General features: G+C 38.9%; 1 protein-coding gene across 2 annotated transcripts in view; it reads left to right on the top strand.

Annotated features, from left to right (window-relative positions):
- TCTN1 (tectonic family member 1) overlaps positions 1-12034 on the top strand; it is a 30282-nt gene that overhangs the window by 6475 nt on the left and 11773 nt on the right. For both annotated transcript variants that reach the window (XM_041728475.1, XM_041728476.1), the window contains 5 exons: positions 4568-4698; positions 6054-6205; positions 8575-8662; positions 10349-10458; positions 11951-11977. In XM_041728475.1, coding sequence (XP_041584409.1) covers positions 4568-4698; positions 6054-6205; positions 8575-8662; positions 10349-10458; positions 11951-11977 — 508 coding nt within the window. The remainder of the gene's footprint in view (positions 1-4567; positions 4699-6053; positions 6206-8574; positions 8663-10348; positions 10459-11950; positions 11978-12034) is intronic.

Here is a 12034-nt window from a genome sequence, read left to right as displayed (position 1 = left end):
TAGTGCAATTTTTGCCACATAGTTGGCCCTCATTAGAAATGAGTTGAATCGGGGGCGCTTGGGTGGTCTGCCTTTGGCTCAGGTCATGATCCCGAAGTCCCAGAATCGAGTCCCGTGTCGGGCTCCCTGCATGAAGCCTGCTTCTCCCTGTGCGTGTGTTTCTGCCTCTCTCTGTGTGTCGCTTATGAACAAATAAATAAAATCTTTAAAAAAAAAAAAAAAGGAAGTGAGTTGAATCGATGAATAAAATTTTCCCCTCCACCCCTAACCAACACTCTAGTATTTTTCTTGGCTTCTCTACCATTGTTTTCTCAGGCAGACAAGTAGGCCAGAACCTGGAGGCTACTCTGACTCCTGCCTCCCCTTTGCCTTCTCCCATCTAGCCTTCTTTCATACCTTACCATACCTTCATGAGCACTAGGGTTATAAGGTGGGCTAGGTGTAGCCCTGCCCTCATGGAGCTCACTGAGTAAGGAGTGGAGTAAGGGAGATAGAGGAGTGGGTGACAGTTCTGCCCCAAGCATGGAGACCACTCAGAGGAGTGGCATCTAACCTGGGCAATTGGACTAGGGAAGGCTTTCTAGAAAAGACGATCTGAGTGGGTCCTGAAGGACAGGTAGAAATTGGCCAGCATAGTATCAGAGGAAGGCATTCTAGGTTAAAGGAGCCGCATGGCAGAGTCTTGGGGGTGAAGGAGTATGACTGTTGCTTTAACTGCTGGTAGCTCAGTGTGGCTGGAGAAGGAGGCTGAGAAGAGTGTGCGACAGTGGCAGGGGTCCAAGCCTGAGAGGTTTTGAGTATATGCTGAGGGGTTTGGATTTTGTCCTGAATTCTGCAGGGCATCAGGGGGTGAGGCAATTCGATTCCCATCTTAAGCAGCATGAATGGCCTTTCATTCATTCTGGTCTCCCACCCACCCAGTCATTGGCCTTCATCCAGGGGAGAGGATCTCACAGGAGAATCCGGGACCCTGTACCCCAAAGAGCCAGTCTTCTGAAGCCCTGGGGGACTTCATACCCCCAAACCACTGGTGGCTTTCCTGCACAGAACCTCCTCCTCCTGGTATAGTCTCGGGCCTCAGGGAGGTAGGTACAGCTTTGCTCCCATTTTCTGGGAAGGCTGTACAGTCTAGACAGGGAGCTCAGAGGGATGCCCTCTCTGATCCCATCAAAATTTACTCCTGGATCCTCCTCAAAGTCTTGTCTTCCTCCGAGTTCCTTTCATCCCTGTCCCAGGGTTGGGAGAACCCCTTTCCAGTAGGAAGCTCCATGAAGGAGTCTTGGGGCACAGGTGCCAGCTAAAGAGGTAACCAAAACCTCAAGGTCAGTGGTCACAGGGGCTAAGCCTGGTAGCAGGGAGCCGAGTAAGAAACTGTTGCAGATTTGGATGAATAGGTACCCTCCTCCCCATGACTAGAGAGATACACAGAACTGATACTGATCCACTGTGCAGGATTTGAGAGTGGGCAGACTGGAAGAGGAAGAGTTAGGAGTCCCCTTCTAAAAAAAAAAGAAAAAGGAGTCCCCTTCTGCTGCATTCCTTCAGCATTGCCTGCATTCCTGCAGCATTTCTGCTGCATTGCCCTTGTGTCTGTCCATTCCTACTCCCTCTGTATAAGCTCACATATCATCTTGTCACTCACTTGCTAAAAAGCCTTTAGAAGCTCTCATTACCTACAGACTCCTTAGCTTGGATTCAGATCCATCCCCAAACTCTTTCAGATCCTTCTTCCTACTAACCCCCATCTTGAATCCTCCATGCAGTCTAACTTTGGTACTCAAGAGTTTTCTAGACCCCACCAGTACATTACCCATCCTTGGCCAATGCCATTCTTGCACTTGATTAGCCATTCCTTCTCTGTCTGACTCGTGCACATCCTTTAAGACATAGTAGGCCTCATAAATTTATCAGTGCTAGATGTTTTCTCATAAATACTAATATTTTTTCAAAAATATTTTTATGCCCACAGTAATGATTAATATACCATTAGAACTATACAGGGCTTTTTGAAAAGTGGTCACTTTAGCTTCCTTATACTTTAGCAATAATCATCAAAAAACATAATGGAAATAGGTCTTATAGCACTCAATAGAAATGTCACATAAGGGGATGCTTGGGTGGCTCAGTGATTGAGTGTCTGCCTTTGGCTCAGAGCATGATCCTGGAGTTCCCAGATGGAGTCCTGTACCCTGTTCCCAGTGGGGAGCCTGCTTCTCCCTCTGCCTGTGTCTGCCTTTCTCTCTGTCTCTTATGAATAAATAAATAAAATCTTTTAAAAAAAAGTCACATAAGAAGTACTCAGAATTTATGTGAAGAAAACTTGAAATAGACAAAACATTTGAATAAATGGAGAAATAGTTTATGTAATGGGATGGGAAGAATCATTATATAAGTAAACTAACTCATAAAAACTTAATTTATAAGTGTCCTTCCAGTCAGGGAAGGAGTAATGTGTCAAAAAGATTCTAAAATTGGGATGCCTGGGTGGCTTAGCAGTTGAGCATCTGCCTTCGGCCCAGGGTGTGATCCTGGGGTCCCGGGATTGAGTCCCACATCGGGCTCCCTGCATGGAGCCTGCTTCTCCCTCTGCCTATGTCTCTGCCTCTCTCCTTGTGTCTTAAATGAATAAATATATAAAATCTTTTAAAAAAAAGATTCTAAAATTCATCTAGAAAAATAAATGTGAGAACAGCCAAGACATTCCATTATTGAACAAGAAGAGCAAACAATCAGGTTTTAAACATTTGTAACATTACAGTAATGAAAATAATGTGTATTGTTTCAAGATAGGTAGATCAGGGGAAGAGAATAGAAAGACCAACAATCAGTTATGCCTACTGATTTTAAAGAAGTATCATGTATTTTTTTCTTATTTATTTAATGTATAGTACATATGGTATTTTACAACAATGAGATAAATTCAGTAAATGATGTAAGATAACTATTGAAAAATAAAAATGTTAGATTTCTGCTTCATAGCGTTATACCAAAGTAAATTACCAATAGATTAAGGAGTGAAGTGTTCAAAAAATTTAATGAAAAAATGAAAAATATAGGTAAACATTTGTTAATCTTGGGTTAGGGAATGTCTTTTAAGCATAAGCCCACAGGCAAACCACAAAAGGAAAGATTGATAATTTTATTATTAAAAAAATTAAAATTACTAGCAAACACCGTAAAATTGAAAGGTAGCCAAACAGGGACAAAATATTTACAACATATGATACTCAAAGGGGATTCTTAAAACTATGGATTCTCACAAGCCAATGAGAAGACAAACATTCTAATAAAAAATGGTCAATAGATGTGAAGAAGCACCTTACTGAAGAAGAAATACCAGTGAGCAATAACTATATGGGAAAACATTTAAGCTCCCTAGTAAATGAGGAAATTCAAAATAAAATGAGATAAATTTTTACCCATGAAATTGGCAAAGGGTAGAAACTGGATAGTATCTATTCTTGGCAAGAGCACACATCTTTCCTTTTTGGAGGGAGATGTGACAATAGGTCTTAGAAGTCTTGAGCAACACATCTAACTTCTGACCCAGCAACTCCACTTCAGGGAACATAGCCCAAGGAAATAGCTGGAGACATTCATAAAAATATATGTGCAAGGATGATGTTATAGCATTATATGTAATCAGGGAAAACTAGAAACAACCCAAACAGCAGAGAATTGACTGAAACATTTAGAGTATTGTAGTAAGTTGGTATACAATGAAGCCATTTCATATAATATTGTAAAAACATATCAATGACTTGGGAAATATTGGGCAATACACATTGAGAAAAGGCTTTAAAACAGTAGATGGATTATGATCCCTTTTTTGTTACATCTGTATCTCCACACCATATTTTTTTAAGACTTTATTTGACAGCAAGAGAGCACAAGAAGGGGGAGCAGCAGAGCGAGAGGGAGAAGCAGGCTCCCCACTGAACAGAGAGCCTGATGCAGGACTGGATCCCAGAAACCTAGGATCATGACCTGAGCTGAAGGCAGGTGCTCAAGCGACTGAGCCACCTGGGTGCCCCTCCACACCATGTCTGTATCAAATTGATTAGAGTTTGTCAAGTCTGGGATTGGTTGAGGTCTTGACTATATCCTAACTTCTAAGCCCCCAGATTTCTAGATGACTTCACATTTTCTGATTTTCACAGTCCTTTGAAGACTGCTTTATTCTAAAGACAAGGAATTTTGGATCCATTCTGGTTACTTACAGACAACCTGAAGTTCTGCAAAATTTTATATGATTGATGTGTCAGAGTTTACAAGGTTCATTTACATCAAAATTATACCCTGATCTGTATTCCGTACTTGACGAGATTTCCTTAAAGATTTGTCTTAATGTTTTACCTTTTAGAGGAAAAAGTTTCAAATGCTAAACATTTTAACACCGAGTAAACTAAATAAAAATGGATTGAAGTCTAACATCACACTTTCATAAATATCTTCCATGTAGTTGTTAACACAGTACAGTTCAGGCATCTGACAGTTTTTAAATAATCTTGCTAAGATTGTGTGCAAAAGCCTTAACAATTTTGTATTATTATTTTTTAATTTTCAGGGGCGATAGTCAGTTTTGTAGTCAAAAAGCAGCCATCTATTCATTGAATTTTACAGCAAATCCACCTCAAAGGATATTTAAACTTGTCGACCAGATTAATCCATCTATTTTCTGCATTCATATTACAAACTGTAAGTATTTGATGGTGATACCCTTTGAGAAGCCCTGGAAAGTTTTTTCTTTAAAAAGTTGTTATATGTAAAAATGTCTCATTCAGGTAGATTTAAAGCAATCATTTTAAAGTTTGACTAAGGTGCATCTTCTGAGGCCATTTCACAGGCCACTGCAAGTAACTTTATAGACCTATGGGCATGCACATTTTCTTTAAAACTAATGTGCTTATGAAGTTGTCTTTTGAAATCTCATACTTCTTTCTCTGTTGTTTACAATATGTAGACACACAAAGGAATCTAGATTTATTTAGGTTATACATATATATATGTGTGTGTATGTATGTGTGTGTATATATATATATATATGTATTTTATTTCCTCTTGGTTCAATGATTAAAAATCAGGTTCAGCTTTGGTTTCAATTTCCTTTTTTCTCTTTTATTTTTACTAAGAATATTTGCATGAAAACAGGATCTTTATTTTTATCTGAGCATTTAGCTCAACTAAGTGTTTAGATCCAAAGTACCTGTAAGTGTAAAATGTTAGCAAGATATCTAAGATGAGAATTGTATTTATGTTTCATCAATTAAGCTTCATCATCTTGTCAGATCATCTGTATATTTTGAATTTGTTCCCTTCAGTTGAAAACTAGGCTAATGCTCTGCAATTTTTTTGTTGTTGTTGTTGGCAGGGAGAGAGTAGAGGGGAATGGCAGAGGGAGTGAGAGAGAATCTTAAGGAGGCTCCACACCCAGGACGGACTTGGGGCTCAATCTCACAACCCTGAATCATGACCTGAGAGGAAATCAAGAGTAGGACACTTAACTGATTGAGCCACCCAGGTGCCCCAGTGCTCTGGGATTTATAATCTAAAGTAGTGACCAGTCAGTCATTGTTAGGTTCTAGGACATCATCAGGCAAGTGAACATACCAGCCCATTTTGTCCATCTCCTGATATGTTCTATACACAGCACATCATTCTTCTGGGCTTTGATTTGGAGGTGGTTGTGTAAAGACAGAAGCAACATCTTTTGTCCCTGTGGCCATTTGCAGAGGACTTTGCCTTAGAGGTTAATGCAGGAGACTCCTCATTCTGTGAGCTGGAGAATGATTGGCTATTATTGGCTTCTATTGTGCTATTTGCCTGCAGGCTTTAGAAACTAGTATTTCTACGCTGTTAGAGAAGCAGGCTGAGTCTGGAGATCCGGTTTATTAATAAGACTCAAGAAATTTTGGGTAAAGTAAATATGGAAAAAGACACAATTTTTTTTTCACATCAACCTTAATACTACTAAAAACTGTTTCCAAAATATTATTTATATATATATAATGTACATATTGTATGTCGATTTAAAATACCCTTTCTAAAAACAGATAAACCTGCACTATTCTTTATTAATCCGGAAGAACCTGATGAAAATAATTTTGATAAATTGATGGAAACATCTGAAGGATTTTCCTTGAATTCAGAATCAGAGCTTTCTTTCACAACCCAGTTGGACACTCCAGATACTGCTAAATATAAGGTGAGCCAAGAACTTGAGTCTACTCATCCTGTTGTAAATATCTTGTCCTTGTAAGTTAGTTTTTCAGTATGTTCTCAGCAAAACTGGCTTCCCCAAGACAGAATTCACATTATAGAAGGAAAAACTTAAAGTTCATGCCTAGAAACCAGAGATCACAGAAACGAAAAATGAGTCATTGATTTCTAACATAGGGTTTAAAGTTGTCTATTCTTTAATAAGCCTTCATTTGTCTCTGTAGAATTCTTTGTGCTTCTTCACCTCAAAAAATGCAGCAGAGTGCTTGAGTCATGCTGCTGGGATTGGTTGGGTGCCTGGTCCTCTTTTCAAAGCTATATTTAGTTTTAGAGACTTTAGGAAAATGTGTGCTATTTTATATCTATTCATTAGTAAACTTTTAAATGCAATATTCATTAACTTTGAATAAGCTTCAGATTTTTCAGAAGCATCTTTAAAGAGAAGTAAAAAAGCATCCTGTGCTAATTCTAAAAGTTAAAAGTATGGAGGTACATAGGATGGAAAGGCCCCTATGGGAAAGGCCCCTATTTACAATGTGCACTAAAATGCACATTGTAAATCACTGTTAACAGATTGGTGTATATTCCTTTTTTTTTTTTTTTAGATTTTATTTATTCATGAGAGATACACACAGAGGGAGAAGTGGGCTCCCTGTGGGGAGAGCCTGATGTGGGACTCGATCCCAGGACCCCGGGATCAGACCCTGATTCAAAGGCAGATGCCCAACCACTGAGCCACCCAGGCATCCGTATTCCTGATTTTTAAATGCATCTATAAAAATATATAGTGTTGTGTAGAAGTAGAATTTATAGTTATCTATATTGTTCTGTAAGCTTCCATTTTTATTCAGTGATGAATTATATGCATCTCCCCATATCAATATAAAAGTTAACATTTCTTGAGCATTTTCCATGTGCAAGCTTTCCGGACATTACTTCACACAACCCCAAAAGAGATACATCATTGCCCCATTTAACTGATAAGAAAAACTTCCATATAGGAAAGTAACTTGTCAGAGCTAGGATTGGAGCTACATTTTAGTGATACAAAGTATCCCTTCTCCATATGTATCAGCATTTATTATTGAGCCATTCTATTATGAATAGATATTTGTTTCTAGTTTTTGCTATTATAAACAATCCATAATGAACATTCTTTTTTTTAAAATTTTTATTTATTTATTTATTTATTTATTTATTTATTTATTTATTTATTTATTTATTTATGATAGTCACAGAGAGAGAGAGAGAGAGGCAGAGACACAGGCAGAGGGAGAAGCAGGCTCCATGCACCAGAAGCCCGACGTGGGATTCGATCCCGGGTCTCCAGGATCGCACCCTGGGCCAAAGGCAGGCGCCAAACCGCTGCGCCACCCAGGGATCCCCCATAATGAACATTCTTATAGATATTTATATCTTTGATTGAATCCTGAGAATGTCTTCCTATAATGGATTAACTTGGCCAAAATGAATGGAGATTTAAAATATCCATATCAGATTACCCTCTAGAAAGATTACAGGAATTTAAAGTCCCAGGTCTAGTGAAGAGGATCTGTTTCCCCATACCCTTGTTGACACTGAAGCGTTTGGATACTTTTTGAGAAAATTGGTTTTATGCACAATAGCTTTAAATTTTGTTTTGAATATTGGAGAAAGGTTTCATATGGTTTGGTTTGGGGAAAGAAGGCCAGTCCGTGTTATGATTTTAATGTGTACTGTATCTGTTATTTAAGTAATTATTGCTAGTAAAAAATAATTACCTCTTTCACCCCTGTTCCTGGCCACACAGTTCCTGTCTGCAGAGGCAGACACTAAGTCAGCTTTTTATATTTATAAATATATTTATAATATATAAATATATAAATATATTTATATATATATGTTTATATATTTCCAGAAGGATTCTGTAATAAAAAAGCCTGCAAGGGTGCCTGGATAGTTCAGTTGGTTAAGCATTCAACTCTTGATTTTGGCTCAGGCCGTGATCTCAGAGCTGTGAGATCGAGCCCCATGTCGGGTTCTGCATTCAGTCGGGAGTCTGCTTGAGATTCCCTCTCCCTCTGCCCCATTTCCTGCTCTCTCTCCCTTTCTAAAATAAATGAATGAATCTTAAAAAAAAAAAAAAAGTCTGCAAATACAATAATATGCACACATACAGGAACATACATATACCCTTCAAAGAAAGGGGTGGGGCAGCTGGGTGTAAGCTCCATGCTGTCAAGGACCATATCTGTTTTTTGCTCATCACTGTGCTCCTGATGCCCGTAATGCTGCCTGGCACATGGTAGGTGTCCAGTAAGTGTTGGATGAATGCTTTAATAGCACCATAATAGCTTGAGGTTGGTCTCTTTACAGTATGGGGTTCATCTGCAGACTTCAGATTCATTCTTGAGATTTCCCTCTCCCCTTACGTCATCTCTGTGCACTGATGATAACCCTGCAGGTAAGACAGTTGGTATTTTTCTTTCTCTCTATAAACAGAGTTTGCTCTTCGTTTAAACTTATACTAACCATAATTATACAGGCTTCATAACTAGAAACAGTCTTAGAGTTGAAAGAGACCTCAAGGATTATGTAGGTCAGATTCACAACCACATCTTTTCTGCCATATGCAATCACTGCTTTGAGCACTTGTAGTGATGGGGACCTCACTACCTGAAACTAGCTCACTCAGTTACCTCTTCCAGTTTCTGGAAAGTTCTTTCTTCACTGAAGCTAAAGTTTGTTAATAGCTAATACTAAGCACTTACTGTGCCTTTGCATGTGTTTTTCCATTTGACTGTCACAATAATCCTCCAAGGTCAGGTCATTCATTTTTTAGATGGGGAAATTGAGAAATATTCAGTCTCTTGTTCAGGCTTGCTCTGGCAGTAGTGGAGTGGGGATGTAGCCCACATAGCCACCTCCCATGGGACCTGCTTGTCCTTTCAGGAGTATCATGGAGTCTGTGGAGTAACTGTCTTGGCAGTGGGAGGTAGCAGGCATGGCGTTCCAATCCTTAAGGCAGCACTGCTGTGAAGAAGCTAAGTAGTGTATGGTGGCATGTGGCCTAATGAAACATCATCTCATGTAGGAACAAAAATGGATTCTGTTGAAAAGACACTCAATCTTTCTTGCAACAGGAACAGAGAGAGAGGCAGAGACACAGGCAGAGGGAGAAGCAGGCTTCCTGCAAGGAGCCCGATGTGGGACTGGATCCCGGATCCTGGGATCGTGCCCTGAGCCAAAGGCAGACGTTCAACTGCTGAGCCACCCAGGCATCCCAGCAGGAATAGTATAAATTAAAACCAAACTGAGATACCATTTTCATCTAATGGATCAGCAAAGCTTAAGAAATTTAGGGCTCTGGAGAAGTAGGCACTCATCTATGTAGCTGGCAGGACTGTAAATTGGTACAACCTCTGTGGAGAGCAATTTAGCAATATGTATCAAAATTGCAAATGCATATGCCCTTTGACCCATTGTTTTGCTTCTAGGCGTTGGTCCTACAGAATCTCTGGCCCACATGCAAAATAGTAGATTGCAGCATTGTTTGTGATGGCAAAGCCAGAGACAACTTTAAGTGTCTATTAATGTAAAACTTGAATAAATTATAACATATCTATAATAGGATACTAATTATCCCTTTAAAAAAAAGAGGATGAGGGAGCTCTTCATGTTCTAAGATAGCCTAAACTCCAAGATACATTGTTCAGTAAAAGAAAAAAAAGTGAAGTGTAGACTATATAACATGTATTTGTTTCTAAAAGGGGAAAGAAATACTAAAAATATATATACACACACACTTTTATTTGCATAGAATATTTCCAGAAAGCTACACAACAAACTTGTTGCTGATTATCTCTGAGGATAAGCAGTTGTCTCTGGTGGTGGCTGGGGGGATAGATGGGAGGAGACAAGGATTGGAGGGAGAGTCTCTCAATATCTTTTTGTGCCCTTTGAATTTTGAATCGTGTGAGTGTATTACCTATTAAAAATATAATTTCAAGCCCTATTTTAAGCATATTGTATATCTGTATTTAAATTATTTTATGGTTTTACTTAGACTACAATTTTTTCGTTACCATTGGACAATGGAAAAGTTTCTTCTCCCTCATTTTTTTTCCCTTGGGAATGTTATGATTTCCAGCATTTCTAGTGAACCAAGCTGTTAAGTGCACCAGAAGGATCAATTTGGAACAGTGTGAAGAAATTGAAGCCCTGAGCATGGCTTATTACAGCAGCCCTAAAATTTTGAGGGTAAGAATTATTTTGAAGTGAAACTTATTCGTCAGATTTGTTTTCTGTTCTTTGCACCCTTTTAAAATATGACAAGTATAAAAAAAATATGACAAGTATAGAATAATTTCAGTACATGATTGACAACTGAAGTTTAACGTTTTCTTCTCTAGTTCTTTGGTATACTGATATCAAAGATATTGAAAGGATCACTTAAAATAATTTTTATTTTTATATAGTTCGTATTTTACTTTTATTCATTATTTTGTTTTTTGGCTTTCATTCATTTTGATGAATAACCAATAATGTCTTTCTCCTGAATAAAAAAGACTAATAACTGAAAACCATAGAAATTATAAAAACATCTTAATATCTATGATCGTAATTATCATATTAGCACCAAAAAGATACCTCTCTGAGAAACAGGCCAGAAAAGAAAAGAAAATCTACTTTCTGGTTGGCGGATGAAATAAATAGGAAAGAGCAGGCAGGAAATCAGTTCTTTCTGGTTGCAGTGACTGAAACCTGAAGGGATGAGAGAGGCCACTGGCCCATTTGGCGGATAGCATGGAGGGTTACGAGAGGTGAAGGGTTTTTCAATGATGGAAAACCATTCCATTATTGTGAACCTCTACCTCCTGATCCTTATTTTGGGGGGAACAAGAAAGGAGTAGAGTGGTCCATGACCTCAGTATTCATCCGGGCTGCAGCCTTCAGAATCAAGTTTAAGCTTTTCCTCTCCCTTCACTTTCCCTCTTCCCCTCTTCTCATAAGTCAGGTATATAGGCCTGTGAATTCTTCCAGTTATTTGACTTCTCCTGGTGGTCTCAGAAATGACTTCTCTGGTGTCTGGCACAGCTCTCCCAGAACAGACCTCCCCAGACGTGTCTACTCAGCCCCTTTCCCAAATCTTCCTTTGGCCCCGTAGGGTGTCTTGTGATGAAAAGTGAGGCTGGGGGAGATGGGGATGGAAAGTGAAGGGAGGTTGTGCCTTTGGAAAGAGTGCTTGGCTGTGTTGGGGAGGTAGGAGCTCTCCCTTGAAGGGTTTCGGCTAGAGGTAGGAAGAGCAGTTAGGAGGCAATGGAAGTGGCCTGGGCCAGCGATGGTGGCCTTCCAGTGAGGACAGGTGCAGGAGGGTGACCAGAAGGCTAGGAGCCATGTCTTTCCCACAGTGCTGTGTCACTCGTGACCATGTGGAAAGTCCTGAATAATGATACTGAAGCATGGAGGCATCTGAGACCAGTTCTGTGACGCTGGTCTATTCTATTAAGCTTCCAATCTGAAGGAAATGAATATAGAAGTAAGACATAAAATTACCTCTTTGATTGTGACATATATATATAAATATGTAGGTGGCAGGTCTTGATTAAGAAAATTATTTTCCTCTTTATGAAGTCTTTTTTTTTAATGAAGTCTTTAATAAGAAAATTATGCCCTTTATACTGTAGTCTGAAAAGGTAATAAAAATGCTTCTTTTCATTGTATTTAACAAAACTTGTTTATTTTTGTTTAGGTACCTGGTTTAAGAGCAAAGGCAGAGGTAAGAGTATTTATTTATTTTTTTTTTAAAGATTTTTATTTATTTATTCATGAAAGA

The sequence above is a fragment of the Vulpes lagopus genome, chromosome 14 (assembly GCF_018345385.1).
Source record: "Vulpes lagopus strain Blue_001 chromosome 14, ASM1834538v1, whole genome shotgun sequence".
Classification (NCBI taxonomy): Eukaryota; Metazoa; Chordata; class Mammalia; order Carnivora; family Canidae; genus Vulpes; species Vulpes lagopus.
The sequence above is the reverse complement of the archived record's forward strand: the minus strand, read 5'-3'. Positions and strand labels throughout refer to the sequence as shown.